This window comes from Larus michahellis, chromosome 4 (assembly GCF_964199755.1).
Source record: "Larus michahellis chromosome 4, bLarMic1.1, whole genome shotgun sequence".
In the NCBI taxonomy this organism is placed as follows: Eukaryota; Metazoa; Chordata; class Aves; order Charadriiformes; family Laridae; genus Larus; species Larus michahellis.
In genome coordinates, this window is record NC_133899.1 from 4,188,245 (window position 1) to 4,206,722 (window position 18,478).

Sequence of the window (18,478 nt, forward strand, 5' to 3'; positions counted from 1 at the left end):
TATTTATCTTTGAAGGTTGCTAAATGATGCTGTAAATCCTTTTGCCACAGACAGACGAGCAATGCTCACCTCACACCACCTCCAGAGAAAAACCTAGGCTGCGTAGACAGTGTGCGGTGGGAGAGGTAAACACCCCCGTGTATGAACAAATCCCTGCTATGCAGTGTGCACAGAGAAACCGTCAGTCTCCAAAGACTCTTCTAGGGATTGTCTCAACCTTGTAGGCTTCTCCACTGCTCATGAAACTATGGAACAGCTTCCTGAAGGCAACCAAAACACTTCTGGACTATAAAGCTGAATGAAGGTCTGAACTAGGCATGTCAAAATTACAGCATTTTTTTTTTATTCTTGTATTTAGAACTTCTGCAGATTGCCAACCTAGAGATGCATGCTGTGGCTTTAACGCAGACCTCTGAATTCTTGAAGATCTGTTATAATGTTTTTCCTGTTGATTCCAGCTGCTGAGTTCACAGATGCACCGATAGCACTTCAGTGTCATCTGCAGATGATGCCTGAGATCACACAACGTTTTTTCCACAAAGACCATTAGCCAGCTACGTCAACAGAAACTATATTTGCTTGCATTAACATGGAAACAAGTTGAAATGAAAACATAATTTGTGATGTTCACCAAATAGATCCTTCTTTTGAAAGCCAAGGTACTTAATTCACCTTAGACTTCACATGAGGAGGCAAGAGTTGTGTACAGACATCTCCCCATCCAAACAGGCCAGACGACCGTTGCCATGAGAAGTTCTAGTGATCCCAAGGATGACTTCACTGCCAGACTGAAGAGCTACCCTGACACCTAGTGCTAGATGGTGTCTTCTTGAAAACCACAGAAAACTTCTCAAAGCAATGAAACCCACTGCTCTTCCCTCCTGGGTTAAATTACAGGCAGTTTGTCGCTCTGTGACTTCTCTGTTATGGTTTCAGGGCAGAAGGGAAGCAATGCAGAAGGACTCTCACCTTCTCCAGCTGAGCAGGTAGAGCAAGACTGGTGTGGGTGGAGCTGGTGGGACAGTGAAGTCTTGCCTGCTCCTGGAAATGCAGTGCTCAGCTGCCCGGCCTCTCAGTCCCAGGCTCCTCTTTCAGCTCTGGTATCCTGCAGTAGGCACCAGCCCAACGCTGGCCTCTGACTTGGTTTGCTTTTCCACCCTTCAAGCAAGCCTTGGCCTCCTGCAAAGCTCTCTGAGCAGCTGCTTGTGCACTGCAAACTGCCTGAGCTGGCAGCTCAAATCCATCCGGCATTGAACAACACCTCTGAATCAACATGGAAAATGCCCAGTCAAATAAAAGGATCACCTTCTACTTGGGTCACCATCACTATCCTCTTTAGAGTAGTGTCCATCAGCTCCTGTTTGGGCAATAGAAATGAAGGTGCCAAGAACCGAGTGAGCTTCTGACCCACAAAGGTGGCACCTCTAGAAGGGGACACTGGTGGTAGATGTTTTTTGCGGGTCTGTCGCCTCCCTTCCAGAGGACAAAATGACTTTTGTCTCCCTGCGCGTATGGTTTCTGAGCACTTCCAACAACTAAGATTTGAAAGATTCGTCCTTTTTTTCATAATTCAAAGCCAAGCGTACGTCAAGAACACACAACTGAAACTAGGCGGAGTTGAAAAATACACTGGTTGATTTTTTATTGAGCACCGAAGTGGCAGAACGTGTACACGTCTAAGCACCGGGGACACAAACCGGGAAGGGTCTGCCTGGGGCTGCCGCAGATCCTCGGCTGCTGCAAGGCAGAGCAGCTCCAGTGGCACCGCCGGCAGCGCTCGAGGATCCGGAAGGCCAGGAGCATCGCTAGCACACAGTGATACACGTGAAGTCTGTTATAGCACCAAACATGCTTTAAAGTGTACAGGGGAACATTAAAAACAACCTACGTTAGTGATTTCCTACTGTGCTTCAAAAGACTGTTGTCAAGCCATTCGTCTTTGGCGAGAAGATAAGCTGAGGACAACTCATTTGGTCTGTGTTTTCTTTTCAACGTGTGATGGATGTCAGCGTTGAAAACACAGCATTTAGACAAGTCTCTTTTGTGGCTTTTGTTTCCGAGTTTGACAATTAATAACTTGAAAAGAATTAACTTGATAAAACACCCCAAGCATTATAGCACCACAAGGAAGGGTGATGTCTTTGATAACACCCAGTAAACAGAAATTCATCAACAAATTATGAATTTGTCAATTTTCTTTTTTAAAAATTCCTTTTGCATCCCATCCAGCAAGGAGGTCAGGTTTGTGCTTTTGTAGCTACAACAAAGCAGTCCCTGAAGTGAATGTGTCTGCTCAAATGAAGCATATTTTTGGATGCTTTGCAAGAACAGGTTGAGAGCTGGAGTTTTAATCTTGCAAATTTGTTAATGCTCAAGATATGTTTTTCAACTGGATCCTCTGATGGTTTTAGGCACTGATTTTTTTTTTTTATTTTGAAACGGAACAATTTGGCATTAGCTCTTTGTGACTTAGCAGTAACCACTGAAGTGCTTTGCTCATTTAATCAGCATTTGATTTTTCTGCAAAAAGTAACGCTGACAAAAAGCAACGCTGACAAAAAGCAACCCATTTCGCTGAGCAGCACCAAGGAGCGAGGCTGCACTAAGACTTTCATTATGAGCTGCGTTGCTTTAAGTTGTCAAGCAGTGTCAGTGGCAAAGCAGCAAGTTTCTGGCCTAAACTGAGATTGGAACTATAAAACATGGACGGACTCCTGTCTCTCAGCAGGAGTTAAGAGATTGTATATGATAAAATCCTAGAAATAGCTCTGTCCGAATACGCGAGTTGCATTTAATGCCTAGAACTTGGAACAAAGGCACAAAGAAGTGAACGGAGTTCAACAAATGAAGATATTTAGGAAAACGTGGAGCCCTTCATCTGTTCCTTTGCTCTGTAAAGCATCAAGGAGCGTGCCTGTTTGTGAGAGGAAACAGAAGGGCAGTTTGGCACCTTTCATCTCTCCAGCTGCAAAAGTCATGTGCAAAGTATCAAGTGTTTTATAGGCATCTTAGCTTTGGCTGAAAACATTTGGTGAGCGGAAAAAAACCCCATACTTTAGGGGTGGAAGCAGGCGCTTGTATTTGTGAATTGGGTATTTATATACACCGCTACTACTCTGCATATTAAAATGCTAATTTTATGCATGCAGATGGGGACACGTACTAAACAAGGGAGCGTACATGGCTGCTTTTGCTTAGCAATTCTGGCAGATTTGTCAAAATGAAATGCAACTGTCCCTTTAGGACTGCCACAGAAAAGGAAAACATTCGTAGAAAATGTGTTTTCCATTTTATAATGCCAAACAGCCGAAAGAAGCTGTAAGGCCCAAATGCAAGTTACTTGACCTTAAGGATTTATGAAAGTCAACATAAAGGTACAGGACTTTCAAAAAGCAGTTGCGCATCTGCCAGGCAATCCTTTTAATCACATAAATTTATCCTGCTTTTTCTTTTCTAATACATGCAACAAATAATCCAGACTTCAGCCCTCTTGCTGAGGTTTCGCAGGTACGAAACCACAGACGTACATTTTGTTAGTATTAACTGTGCTGGCTAGAACCAACAACTTCACAAGACTGGCACACAAGCGTGTCTGCTTAGATATTGTAGAAAGAAATCTATTCCAACATTGGCTCTCAATCTGCAGCTCACCAGACTGAGAAGGTAAAGGAAAGTAACTTAAAAAAAAAATAATTTATAAAACCTGTTTTGCTCCTAGTTCAGAGTTCCTCAAATTCTTAAGATTTCAGGTGCAGCCTTGTAAACTGGGTGTTGAACCTGGTGAACCCTTGGTATCAACAGGAAAAGAATAAACCTGCAGGTTTCTTCCAACTTTAAGCTTATGAAAAGGCTTATTTGTAGTTGTTCGGGACAGGCAGGCGCTGGATTTGATCCAGGGAGCCCCTTTAGTCCTACATTCTTGCCTATTTTAACGCAACTTAGATATGATAGTTAGGTACAATCCTGACGTCACTTCATTTTTATAATACTGAGTTATGTTCATGGTCATGAAATCTGAATCAGTCACATAATACGCACAGAAAGGGCAAGCTCTGTTCCGGCAGCCTGATAATGGTGCTGTGGCTTATAGGGATCTGCTCAGAGGTATTTACATTTCACGGGTAGAAGGGCAGCTGATAAACAGTGTGGTTTCTTGCAGGGGATCACATTTCTCCCCCTGCTGATAGGCTTAAAATCTAGACTTATCCTGTTCCTGAATAATGAAGTCTTTTTATCACTGCTGGGCAGGGATTGGGATAATGCTGGAGACGTGCTCACGGAGATTTGGGACCAGAATTCTTCCAAAACAGAATACTGCTGGGTAAAGCATTCCTTGACAGCTGCTTAACAGAATGGTCCAGCTGGGTGAAAATCAAACCAAAAAAAAAAAAGAAAAAAAAAAGAAAAAAGGAATTAAAATATTTATCCTTCCTGGGATGTTTGCACAGAACTTGTCCTTATGTAGCTGTGTGATCTTAACAGTCAGCCTGACGTAGGTACACAAAAGACACACTGAACTGCTTTGTTTTCTTAACTGCCAGTTAAGCTCAAGTTAGTTTTAAAGCGAAGCTGAAAGTGTTGAGAAAACTCTCTCGGGACAGAACCGTTGGTATAACAAATATTTTCATTCTCGCCTAATTCGAAGCCTGATAAAATGATTGGAGCTTTTTCAGCCGGCTTCGCTCTGGCCAGATACAAGTACATTTACTCACATGAGTGGGTGACACTGTCCAGTGCCACTGTTCACACGCATAAAGTTACCCCACAAAATCACCCATGTGCCTAAGGATTTGCAAGACCGACCCTTATTGCAATCAGTCCAGAATAAAGAGCTTTTTGATTTGTCTTGCAGGAGCAGCTGCGTTAGAAAAAGCCCCTGAACAGAAAGTTTAGGGCTCACAAAGTTTTGCAACATTTAGTTTTCATCCCGACAATCACTCCAACCTCTAAACACCCACAAGGCAAAGGTTCTTCAAAGAAATCAGGTGCATCTTGTGAAATTACAATAAAAAGTGGGAGGGGGAGAGTAAGAGTTGGGAAAGGTATCAACTTCTCCACGGACAGTTTGCAGAGCTCCATCGCCAACGCCACAGGTTCTTGGGACACTTTTACAGCACCATCTGTTTGTTGGCATAGGTGTTCCAGCTCAATTCATGGAGCCTTGAGGTATGCACCTGTACGTAGTTTTAAGGTGCTGTCCTCATGCTGGCGTAAGGGAGGTAATTTCATGCTCAAACAACCATTTTTAAAAATAACTGCATACGAAGCACCAGCTATTTTCGCCCAGCTTTCCCTTTATTCACAGGACACTTACCCAGGCACACTTCTGATTAGCCTAAATGCTTCTGTTGGTTTTTCACGTAGCCGACCACATTGTTGGAATTGCTTCCTGTAACACAAATACCAGCAAAGTTAGATTTTCAGTTAGTCTGTGGCAAATGTTTCTTCAAGATCCTCTAAGCAGTACAGTTTTACTGGTCTCATTATTTAGCAGTTCTCTGGGAGGGCTGTGGTAGCCTTCTGGACAGAGGAAAGGAAATCCTCTCATAGTTTTATCAGCTAAACTGGCCGAATTCAGCTGTTCGTAAATGTTATCATATCACAGATGTTGCCCAGTTAAATCTCAATACCAGTTCCAATCTGATCTGACTGTCCCCCTCTGGATCCAAGAATTAGCAGAAAACAAGAGCTTTGAAGCCTTGAGAAAAGAGCTCTTCTGGAAGATCCTTCTCCTTTCTTTGAGGCCCATGTCAACCAATTTGTGCAAGGGACCTGACACCTCTTGTAGTTTCAGATGACTGTTTCATTGGGCTCCAGTCATCTCCTATCACATACCACAATGCAAGCTCTTGGCAAAAGACGCTGCTTTTGACAGAGTTCTGCGTTCATCTGCAAGGAGTCCTGCACCATGAACAAAGCTCCAGAAATATATTTAATAACAAAAAATTATTGGATTGGGTGCACCATTTAACACAGTATGTCACAGCTGGAGATAATGATTCTCAAGAGTCTACAACCAGGGCATTGCAGATCTTAAAATAAGATCTTTTGACCAAGTCATACAGAGTTGAGACTAAAGTATGTCCTTTTGCTATGCACAAACCTTCATTTCATAAGCAGCAAATGCCTTGTGTGCAATGCAGCAACTATAAGGCTTAATAAGAGCAAACACTTCATGCCAGTGGCTTACCAAAATATTCCTTGTAATACTTATGCCTCAGGTTGCGTCCATCTGAAAAAGAAGGTACGTACTGAGAACGTATCCAGTCAGCCTTCACCCTTTGTGTTAAACTACGGCCTTCTGTGTGCAGCGCAAAGAAATTACAGATACAGAAATAATAACCTCACAAACAGGAAAATAAAAGATTTCTGTAGCTGAAGTAGCGTAGGCTGCTATAAACCTCTTATAAAACTGTTTAGATTATTCAACTGTGCGGACACAACTCACTTTCCCTGAGAGTGGTTAATTGCTGGCCACTACCACATTATGTTTTTTTCAGTAACTATGAGTCAAGGATCACAGACTTTCTCCAGTGAAAGAAAATGTGGGTCAAATTTCAGACCATCTATTAGTGTTTTACATAATTCAAATTCCAGCTAGGTTTTTCTGTTTACCATTTATATTGTTATTTAAGCTCTTAGACATACCTAGTGTCTGAGCTATACAGCTATACATTACATTAGTTACTACAGATGTTATTAAAGAAAAAGTTATCAAAGAATTAATAAGATGATCAAAAAGCCCTGGAAGAAGTCCTGGTCTTTTATGGAAGCAGTTCAGAGATCTGGTTTGATGCTGCCCCTAGCTTTTACAGTGACCAGATGGCAAAACTGTTGTCTCACGTCTCTACACTGAGAAGATTTGTAGCCCAGTGCAGACACATATCCTGCCATTCAATGAAGTTACACATACCTAGACATGTTACGAGCTTTCCTGGAAAATAGCTTGGACTGTGTAAGTTCCCTTCTTGGGCAAGTGTGTCAGCAGAACAAAGGGAACAACGTTTTGGATGCAGAAGTCAAAACTGCAATTTGAAACTCCTATTTCTTAGTTAAGTGTGTAGTAATGTAGAAATATTTCTATTTTTCATGCTGCGTAATAATGGCACATGCAGGTTACTACCTGCTCTGCTTACACAATCCCAGAGGACACTGGCATACAGAGCAAACAAGAAGCATGTCCCCTGCTTTGGGTATTTCACAGAGCTCAGCCAACATCAAGGGCATTAGAGACTTGAGATTGCCGCAGAGTGGGGACTGTCTCCCAGCCCGGCTGTCACACACTGCCGTGGGACATTGGGCTGCCCAGGAAACCCAGGAAGAGCAGATGTACCACCAGGTCTCCTTCAAAGCCAGTGAGAGCACACCGTCCCTTACTGGTGTTTGCATGACAGAATGAGAAAGGAAGGGAGATTTCCAGTTAACTGACCTGGATTTCCACGCAGCTTGATGCACTGGCCCCTGTTAGGGATTCCTTCAGCCGTGTTACCCGGGTTGATGATATGGCATTCGTAGCCTGTGGGGCAATGCAGAGGCTCATCTCCGTCCTCAGTGGTACTGCAGGCCTCAGCTGCAAAAGAAGCCTGCAGGTCATAAATTATGGCTTTAACACACACAGGTAACCAAAATATGACAAGACAACCACCTTCTTCTGTATCTCCTCCAGACAGGATCTCAGACCACTTCCCATGCAAGGGTACCAAGGAGCTAACACCTCCAAAGAAGCCAGGCAGAGCAGGTGATCCAGTTCACACCTCACATAAAAACTGACGCGTCTCACCTGATATGGGGAGTGCAGGTCAGCCCAACTACCTGTAAGGACGCCCTCACCACAGCCTGTTGTGCAAGGTCTGTGCGAGGGCTGGAGAGCAGTGAAAACAGACCACCCCTGCCCACCACGCTCGCACTGATGGGTCATCCCTCCAAGCAGCTATACCCTCCAAGCAGCCATAAGTCTGTTCCAGCCAGTGTTTCAGGTTGGGTGATAATAATCAGGGAAACGTGACCAGGACGCTGTCAGTTTGCTGCTTTGTTCTTTGCTCCACACCCACTAACTTAGTGATGAATTTAAACCTCAGCTGTGACTCACACCGGAGCAAGGCAGTACCACCCCCTGTTACAAACGGAGGCTTTAACTGCCTTGACCCTGGGTATCCAGCAAGTGTAAAGCAGAATAAGACAGCAAAGCAGGACTCACAGGCAGTGTTTGTGTCCATTAAACATACAGACTACACAGGGACGCTCCACCCTTTCATTTGCCAGGTTTTTAATTTCAAGGACCTCTGCTGTAATTCTCATGCCATGACTGATGGTTCTTATTTCACTAATTACTCCCTCAAGCTGAGATGAAGGTGTTAAGATAAGAACAAATAATATAAGCATGACAAGGATGGATGAGGAGGAACCTATTTTATCTTATTTCTAGCAGTGCAACTCCAGTGAGCTGGAGGCAGAATTTTCTCTTGAAGAACTAGGAGTTTCCATAATAGATGAGAGTCAAGGTTCAGCGAGCCTGATACCATCTGTATAAAACCAAAGAGGGTAATTTATTGGCACTACCTGTGTCTGATCAAAAGCTGGAATAGCCTTTCCGTGAAGAAATTAAGAACATCAGGCATACATACATCTGGGAATGTCTCGTAGAAGAAAACTCTTACCACCTCCCCACTCCCTCCTTGTCTCAATTTGAGGTTTTGGAAAAAATTCATTAAAAGACCTTTCTCTATGGAATTATCCTGAAAAGCCCAATCACATTAGCAGTTCCCAAGCTTAGATGCTCCCAGCTCCATGTCAGCTTGACACAACTCTGCAGCAGTTTGCCAGGGCTCTTGTTCAAAGCAGCCTTCAGACCCAAGAGCCACAGCCCCAGCCCCAGCCCAAGGCATCTGTGCAATGAGGCCACTCTGGATTAAAAAGTCTCCTAATCCAAGTCCGCCCACAGTCTATCAGGAAGCTGGCAGAAAATACATGTATGCTGACAAAGCCTTTGTCTTAAAAAAAGATATATTTGTACTTATTTCAAGTTCCACTTCCATGCAGTATTCCTAGTGCTCTGCTGGACAAGCCATATCCATAAAAAGCAACTGATTTACTGCACCAGAAGCTAGCCCCCAGCACCACATAGTCTTATTCCTATGGAAACTCCAGACAAACCCCAGCAGCCCCAGCATCCCAACATTCCTGGCAAGCCCTGTGTATGATGAATATATTATTTAGTGCCTTCGTATAATTACAGATCATAGAATCATAGAATGGTTTGGGTTGGAAGGGACCTTAAAGATCATCTAGTTCCAACATGCCTGCCCTGGGCAGGGACACCTCCCACTAGACCAGGCTGCTCAAAGTCCTACCCAACCTGGCCTTGAACACCTCCAGGGATGGGGAAGCCACAACTTCTCTGGGCAACCTGTCCCAGAGAAGAACAGAGAAGAGAAGACAGTGATATGTACTGTACCTTGTAAGACTTCCTCTGGGCCATCCAAAAGCCACCCATTTCCTCCCAGCCAGCGGGGTTTGGGCTGAACCAACCAGTCTAGAACTGTAAAAGACAGAAACAAGAAACCACAGAGTCAAGGTGGAGTAGCCATAGGGCACATAGTTATGGAAAAGTCACAAATTTCCTCTAACAGCCAGTGACGAGGCTGCCAGGCTCCTGAAAGATGGATCTTAGTTTTCAGAAAAATCCTAACATTCATGCTCTTGCTGTCCCAGTGGCAAGAGAGCCACGGATGTTATCCAGGGCCACAAGAACCTGGTGCCATGAAGGCCAAAGCAGCTGTGGTTTCCCATCCTCCATTCCCACGGCACGGATCAGATGAGATGGCTGCCTCACGTTTGTGAGCACTAATTCAGACTGGGATTACTTCTTTTCCTGAATATATAATCCAAAGGAAAAATAAACGGCTTCAAATGATTTCTAGCATTTGTGCTGGTGGAATTTATGCAACACTAGCTGGCCTTAGATAATTTTTTGATTCAGCAATCATCCCAGAAATCAGAAGTGTGGGACTGAAGCTTTATTCTCAACTCACACTCAAACCATGCCTCCCATCCGAGACCCAATCCACATGGGGATGACTACCATCGTTTCTGCATGCTTCCCTCTACCAGTCTGATCGCTGGGTCCACTCTACCTGGCGGTGGCTGTACGGACTCCAGGCAGGCATAAATGCAGCCGTTGTAGCAGCAGCGCTTGTGCCTTTCACACTCTGAATCTGACCGGCAGCTGGGCACCTCGCAGGCTCGGTCGGGCAAAGTCTGGGGCGGTGGGGGGCAGCGGTCGTTCTTCTGGTAGTGGGAACTGTGAGAATGAAGAGGGTACTCATAATCCTTGCAAAGAAAAGAAAAGGAAACAAAGGTTTGGCATAAGGTGAATACCAAACATCCCATCAGTTGAAACAGAAGAGGGGTTTTCAAAGTGGTTTTCAAGTATTCATTAGAGAGGAGAATTAACTGTTCAGCTCCCCCAGCCCTGTCTTCAGCACACTGAAGAGTGAGCTGTATTATCACCTTAGCTCACTGCCTTGGAAACACCAAACCACCAAACTATTGTGTGGAATTCATTTTATAATTAAGGTTATTGTAATGACAATGAGGAGGTAAAAAAAAATCCTTTAAAGTCTTTTATGTTTGTCCGGAAAACAGAGAGAAAGACTCCAGGCATCATCATGACGAGCACACCAAAACACTTTGATAGTAAAGCAGGGGAAATGACGACGCTGTATTGTTTTAAGGTTATGTCCCCAAAGGGACCTGGAACTAATGTAGCACCTGCCTCCTCTTTCTACCTTCATCACCTTCTTCTGGACCAGAACTTATAGGGGAGTGGTACAAAGTCTTTCAAGCTTGCCCACTGTGGGGTCCTGGGTTGTTAAATTAGAAGCCATTTCTAAAACATGAGGTGATCTGGGCGAGATCTCGGTGGGTGATGTCAGTTTAATCCCAAAGAAAATGAGGCTGTGTTTGACTACAGCAGAGAGGATCCCAGCTGCTCACTGCACACCGAAAGGACAAGAGAGCTTTAAAGTGGATTAACAGGCACAGGATTTTACCAGAAACATTTATAAGAGGCAGCATTCAGGTATTATTCACACTGGCAGCATGTTAGCAAGAAGGAAGTCCCTCCGGCAGAGAGGTGAATCACCGAGCCCACTCCTTTCTCACCTACGGCTAAACTACTCATCCCCGGGCTGGAGATCAGCTCCCCGGAGCCGCACAACGTACCCAGAAAGGCCGAACGGTTCTCAGATTAATTAACACACATTAATCAGCTCGAGTCAAACCAAAAAATGGATTCTGGATTTGTACTCTTAAAAGAGATCAGCATCTTGCCCAAAGTGTGAAGCGAGATCTGCCATGCACTCGTTATAAGACTTTTGAGTTTGAGAGCCCTACACGTACTTGGCCTCATCACTGTTGTGTTTCGAAATCAGTGACGAACAATTGGGGTGGTTTTTCCAAGAAACAACGTGGTGCAACTGTCCCCGAGGGGGTCTCTAGAAAATTTCACCATCAGGCTATGGAGAAATTTGGGGTGAGACTAATATCCCACTTTATCTACATGCTGCTACATCCTCGTTGTTGAAATCTCCCAACGGCTCCTGTGGAGCATGTGTGCCTTTGCAAAACAGCATGTCCCCACACTTAACTGTCCAAGAAAATGTCCTAGGAGAGGCCCCAGGAGGTCCATTGCCCTGGGGACTGACCGCTGGCCTCTGCTGCTACGCGTGACCAAGCAGCAATCAATTATCCACAACGGTGAAAACAAGATCATCTTCATTCCCTTGGGAGAATTTGTAATGTAGGGAATGAGGGCAATCCCAAGGGACAAAAAAAATAACAATGTACATTTTTTGTGGTATTGATGTGAGAAATTCCATATGGTACACCGTGTAGAATTGCATTGATAAGGGTGGTTTTTACACCAAAGCTGACCTGCGTTCTTTGAGCCATAGCTAGGGGGAAACGGAGAGCAGCAAAGTCTCTCCGCTGCCTGGTTGCACAGCCATTGAGTGTCAGCCAATGCAGAAGTACAGAGAAAAGTCCGGATGACTAAAAGTTTTCATTTCTGTTACAAGGTGTACGTTAAAGAAAATCCATATCCTGGTTCTATCTATAACAGGTTAAATAACGCGCGCGTGTGTGTCTGTGTGTGGGACAGAGAATTCCTAATATTTCCACAAATGACAGCCTCCTGCCCTGTTCCCAATATCAATAAACAATTTTCTTTTGCTTTTTCCTTAGTTGTTTCTGTTCAGTGAACAAGAAACTGCTCAAAATCCCTTCCATGAGGTTGTTTTGCCAAGAATTGATAGGCTGTTTAAACAACAAAATAGGTTTGAAAAAAAATATTTCCTAATTTTGATGATTTTTCAAGGCTAAAGTGTAAAACGAGGTGTAAACTATCACGTCATCCCATTCCTCAAAAGCTGAAAACGCTCCAGTTTTGAAATAACGTGCTTTTGAATTGAAGATATTGCAAGTTCAACTTTTTTTTGCTGATGTTGTATTTTAAATAGAGAAAATGCTTAGACTAAGTATAGTTTTGGGATATAAGAGAGCATTTAACAGAAAATCTATGCAGTTCCAAACATTTAACAGGTTTTCTCGTTGGAGGGGCATTCGTCCTGGAAGGTCACCGTTTACTATTCTATTAATTGAAATGTCAGCTGCAGACTGAAATGTGACAAAAATAATACCTGAAAATAATGGATCCATGAAAAAAAACCCCCAACAACAACCAACAATTACTGCAGTTACTTCACAGATGATTCGGAAACCAAGAAGCCAAAACTGCAATGAACGGTTGACTCAACGAATGAGATTTCCGTTTGGGAACAATATAACAATTTTAGCCAAATAACTTGCACCTCATGACCTCCCTGCCCATTTCATGTCCTATTGCTCTGAACCCCTTTCTTTCAAAACCTCACGGACAAAAAATATTTTTTGTGCGTTTGATCTAATAAAACCCTTGCCACTAGTTTATGTATGCATAAACCAGCCCAGTGGGAAACAGGATTCCCTCATTCCCAAATTAGCCTGGTTAAGGATGTCTCCAGGTATGGGTTACAGGCTCTCCCAGGATTCACAGTTTGGCTCTGAGCATAGCTCACATTTATTATTTTTACAGATTGTGACAACAATCAAAATTTCTTCCTTTAAGTATATTTTTCAATGCAGGAGGCAAAGTTCTCTTTCCCATGGAGAATCCTGAAATCATTTTAATGACAATATCTGCCTTAGAGCCTCAGAAACAAAGTAAGGGGAACAGTTCAGAGTTCAGCCGCGGAACCCTGGAGGTCAGTAAAGATGACTAGGACAAAGCTGAATGCAATCGCTCACTCTCATATTTTCAATAGTAACTGTGGGATGCAGCCTGCCTCCAAAATATCCCAGCTCTCTTCTATTATCTGTGCCTGAAACTGGACCCTGGGCTTGTGTCAAGGCGCAATTCTCTGCTCATTCATATTCTGCATGGCCGCCCCCCAGACCACGCGGGAGGTTTATTCCCAGCCTCCAGTCACCAGTTCTGCCCCTGGCAGGTATTTCCAAACACTGGCCATAAACCACCTTTTCTCTGAAACAATACACAGTCGGGAGGAATTTAGAGCCCTCCAATATTTCTGTCAGAGACCTGGAAAAACACAAATCGTCGGTGATCAAAGTTGCAAATAACAGACTGAAGGAAGGTTAAATAATCTGAAGGAAAAGACAAAAATAATAGGAATAATAGTCTCCTGGTATTGACTCTGGATGCGTAGTTTTGGTTCTGGTGTCTGCAGTACCGGAAGACTGTTGCAAAATTAGGGTGGGCTCAAAGAAGATGCACAATAGTGATTAGAGGATTGGAAAGCAGGGAATACAGTGCAAGATTTATATGTGTGCACGCAGGTTTCAAAGGGGAGGCTGAGGTAAATACATTTCTGGAAGAACATTACAGCAGCTGCAAGGATTTCTTCATTTCTGGAAATCTTTAAAAGAAGGCTGGATTTTTTTCTAAAATGATTGATGCAGTTGAGACTGGAATAAAATCAAGACTGCCCCAGGTTTTCCCAATAGACGTGTGGGTGTCTTGATAATGAATTGAAGCCCGCTCCCAGGTAGGTCCCTCCCTCTGCCCTTTGGGAAGAGTCCACAGCCTGTGCAGGGGCTGCACAACACCAGCTGCAAATCACTAAATTTGACAAGCGTCCCTCTGGCTGTAAAAGACATGGATTTGCTAAAAGCTGGAAGCCCAGCTCCTCCATCCCACTGTGACTGCCAGTTTTTTCTTCTCGCTGCATTCCCTCTCCTCTTTCTCCCTTCTCCTTTCCCGCTTGACCCCTCCTTGCCAACCACCCGCCCTTCCTCAGAGTTCTGAATGAAAAACTCCTGGCCAGACCTCAAGCCAGCTCCTCATCGTAGCACCTGCTCATCATTCTGCAGCCAGCAGCTTGGTGGATGCACTCCTCCTACTGTAGGCTCAGGTTTTTTGGACTCAGACAACATCACTCTCAGTCAACTCCCCACCCCTCACCACCTCCTCCCCCTGCAGACCTTGCCCACGTCCTTCTGGGGGTCCCATAGGGCTGTCTATGGCCCATCTCCTGCAGGGCTGCACGTTGCCGTGAGCACATCCATCTGTTACCCCTCTGTCCAAGTGATTCACAAATCAGCTGTTCCACCCACAGCCTCTGATTTTTGAACTGGAGGAAACACAGAGCATTTGGTAGAAAAGCAAGCATCTCTCTGAGAAACAAGAGGGGCTGCCAAAACAGACTCTTGGTGGATAAGAGGATGGAGAGCGGACGCCTTCCTCCTTACAAGGCTTTGAGGAGAAGGAAAAAGAAAAGCGCTTTTTTTTCCCTAGATAAGATGTTTCTGTCAATATGAGCAATTCTGGCTGAGCTTGCCAGAGCAGTAGCACCTGGGTTCATGGCTGCCAGAAAAAACAGTCCTTTGAAGAGCTGCAGATTGAAAGAAGAGGATATATCCTCAGGGGAGTGGGCTCTGTGCCTCTACAGAGCACATTATCTGAAGATCAACATGTAAATTCTTGTTCTGCTCCCGTCCTATCTCTCTGGGTCATCTAATTCATAGCTACTGTTGAATTTGAGCTTCACATTGAAATATGACAGAAGAACATACTAATAAATACACTTTCTAGTGAGTGATTCTGACCAACACAGCTCTTCATGTCACCATTTTCCAATTAAAGCGCAAACCAGACGATACCCTGTCCCAAGGGAAGCTACAACGAAGAAAATTTCTTGTTGTAAAATACTGGGGTGCCTTTCAAATGTTAGCACAATGTTTTCTGCAAGATTTCAAGGAGACAAGAGCACCCTATTTCAGTTCATTCAGCGCGGGCAAAAGACACGTCACACTTCTGAGTCAGCAATTGCACAAACCAAACGTAGCTGTCCCCCGACATCACTCTAGATGTCCTGGTCAAAAAAAAGAGATCCTTTTTAAATTAAAAGCTTTTTTATGCAGCAGCAGAAAACAGGTGGAGGAATCCCTCTGTGATGTCAAGGAGCTGTTCATGCACATGCGATGCCTGGGAGATGCAATCAAGCCTGAGCACGGGAAAACGGACTGGCTGGGGCTTGCACCTGAGCGATTCAAGGGGCAGAAGCCTTGGATCAGTGCTGGCTTCTCAGGGGACTTCAATGGAGTAAGTCAAAATTTCAGATTCTTTTTTTTTTTCTTTCTAAACAGCATGTCCTGAAAGTCAAGCTATCTTTTTTTTCCCCCTCCCTGTTTCCTCCATGGCCATTTCTAATGGCCTTTTGTCCCAGACACACCAGAACAAGACCCAGCACCATCGTTTTCTCTGCTCACAGTAACCTGTTGCTGCTTCAGTTTCAATTCCAGCACTACTGCTCCGAGTACCATTGCAGGTTTGGGGGTTGCGCTCCGTACCTCACGCAGGTCTGCCAAAAGCGGGCAGGGACAGACGGTGCCCCTGAGGGGCTGCCAGGGTGTGGGCAGCAGAGGGGACCTCTGCTCCTAGAGGACATGCCAGGCAAGGCACAGCCACGAGAAGGGATTTCTCTATCAGCTCCTTATGCCCATTTAGGTGACCAGCACGTTACTCGACACGGTGGATCTGGAGGTCTCTGTGCTCCAGTGATTTACAAAACCCCAGGCAATACCACTATCCCTCTAGCACACAGTATCACCAGGAGTTGGAGACATTTACCCAAAGTTACCCCAAAAGGCAGTGGAGGAACCGGGCAGGGAACCCTCCTCTAAGCAATAAATCATGTTATTTCACTAAATCTATCCCCAGACATGTAGGTTTTGCATTCCCCTTCTCCCCATCCACCCTTCCCTTGGTGCCCTATGCAGTTTCTAGGAAAAGCTGTGACGCTGCCATACCAATGTCTTCTCGCTGTTCCAAGCATGCTTTCCAAGTTTCCCATTGCAGCAGCTAGGTGGCAAAAGTTTAGTACAGCCTGGGAAACTTAATGCAACCCTTTTATAAAGAGACAGCCTGCAGATTCAAATACTTCTTATTCTAAAATGATACACACACGTAAAGAAAACTCCCTTTTCACAGTGAGCATTCCCATCTCCCCCCAGATCGCCCCACTGCAGTTTACTCACATCATATTTCTCCGTCATTTTCAGATGTAGAGCACGCTTCCAGAGATTCCTTGCACAGCCCGAATCTGGCAGCAAAACTAAGACGCACAAGGCTGCAGTGAAGATCTTTTTACAGAAACGCATCTCTGACAGCACCCTGGAATCCACTTTCCTAAGGAGAGGTGAAATAAGGAGGCTTTCAGGATCCAGACGATTCAGAGTCTTGGCAAGGAGGGAGGGAGCCGGGGAGGGAGGGAGAGCGAGCGCTGATCGCTGGTGAGAGCCGCTTTTCGCTGCGCAGCTTCTGGGAAGGGAAAGGGGAAAAAAAAAAAAAGAAAAAAAAAAGGAGCCCACAAGCAGAAGCCAGGAGCTGCTGTTGAACTTCTTTACTCAAAGTTAGATCAGGTTCTCGGCTCACATGTTCGCACAAAGCACATGCTCTCCTTGAATGATAGATGGGAAGATTATTTGGAAAGATTATTTTTAGACCTTTGTTCCCAACATCTGGCATCCTCAGACAGCCCCATTCAAAGCCAAAGCGTGGGATCAGATGACAGCTGCCGCAGGGGGAAATAAAGGTCTTGGAGGGGTGGGCTCGGCAGCTTCTAGCAAACGGCTCACCCAAACTTTCCAAGCTACTCGGCTCTCCCTTTGTGTGCTTCCCACTGTGCCCCGAGCTGTGGTTTTGGATCATGTTTTGACAAAGTGATAACTTCATATGAAGATTGCTTGAAGGAAATGATTTAAAGACATGATAAACATGCAGGGGCTTTAATTAAACCAAGTTGACGTTAGCTTTCTGCCAATGATTTCGAAGAAGGGGAAGACGTGGCCATTGAGGAAAAAATAAATCCATATGCATGGGTGGGGAATAGGGAAGGAAGACCATTTACAAATGACATGACCAAATGGAAAGTGAGGAAGGGGACATGAGTCAGCCTGTGCCTGACAATGGGAGAGACGGAGAGGCTGGACGTGGGGTATTAGACACCGACGTGGCCATTCAGACACCCAAGTGCCTGAAGGACAAGAATGGACTTATGAAATCAGGCTGAAAGCATCCCAGCATCCTGCCTGGGATGGGGACAGAGGCAGGTGCCAAAGCAAAAGTACGAGAACAGGGTAACTGTTACATTTACACGAGTATAGATACATCTATACATATGTATATGTATTTGTATATGTATATGTAAATGTATATGTATGCATGCATATACTTTCACAGCCTTCAGTAATGTTGTTCAGGGCTTCCTGAGCCAAATGTGGGGGCTGTTTATTTTATAATCCTCCATAAATTTTTCCTCCAGCAGCTTGTCCAGCCTCCACCTGCAATGAAGGAAGAATCGGAACCACAAAGCTAGCTGAGATACAAGCACTATGCCCGGCTTGCCTTTACTATTTTCCCCAAGTACAGCCTCGCAGACCACGGTAGAGACTCGCTGGATGCATTGGGTTTACTGTATACCTGCTGCAGGAGGGGTCCGCACAGCAGCGTCAGACCTTGTGCACAAATACAAAAAGATCTTCCAATTCTTCCTTATACCAGAAAGCTGTGGCGAGTCACTTTGATCCATGCCTAAGTGTCGATAGCTGCGTGTAGGTGGTAGCCAAAGGATTTCATCTCCAAGCTTGCCAGAATATGTTGAGGGGAATCTGAAGAACAAGTGAGGTGCGGGTTTTAAAAGCTCTGTATTTAACTGAATGTATTTTATTTATTTAAAGGTAAGGGGCTTACAGGGTTTCTAGCAGTAACTGCTTTGGGGCAGTCCTGTCCGCATCTCTACTGCTGTAGAAAGCTTCTGAGCAACAAAACCTGCTCAGTTCATGCCAGCGAATTTAGTTGGTGAGAAAAGCCAAGTAGGGACTCCTGTTACGGGCAGAAAGTAGGGAAAGAAGGGTGGGGAAA

At 44.7% G+C, this 18,478-nt stretch overlaps 1 protein-coding gene across 4 annotated transcripts; it reads right to left on the reverse strand.

Moving 5' to 3' along the window:
* Window positions 1–1,612: 1,612 nt before the first annotated feature.
* Window positions 1,613–18,164, reverse strand: WFDC1 (WAP four-disulfide core domain 1). Of its 4 annotated transcripts, none has more exons than XM_074582812.1 (8): window positions 18,038–18,164; window positions 16,594–16,744; window positions 10,134–10,329; window positions 9,455–9,538; window positions 7,430–7,570; window positions 6,191–6,232; window positions 5,315–5,389; window positions 1,613–4,361 (listed from the first exon to the last, which is right to left on the reverse strand). In XM_074582812.1, the coding sequence occupies exons 2-7, from the start codon at window positions 16,714–16,716 to the stop codon at window positions 5,331–5,333; spliced, it is 645 nt and encodes a 214-aa protein (XP_074438913.1). In that variant the 5' UTR covers window positions 16,717–16,744; window positions 18,038–18,164; the 3' UTR covers window positions 1,613–4,361; window positions 5,315–5,330. The 4 variants fall into 4 exon arrangements, with proteins under 4 accessions (XP_074438913.1, XP_074438915.1, XP_074438912.1 ...); XM_074582814.1 differs by lacking the exon at window positions 18,038–18,164 and adding an exon at window positions 17,194–17,282; XM_074582811.1 differs by lacking the exon at window positions 18,038–18,164 and adding an exon at window positions 17,062–17,246.
* Between the last annotated feature and the right edge of the window lie 314 nt (window positions 18,165–18,478).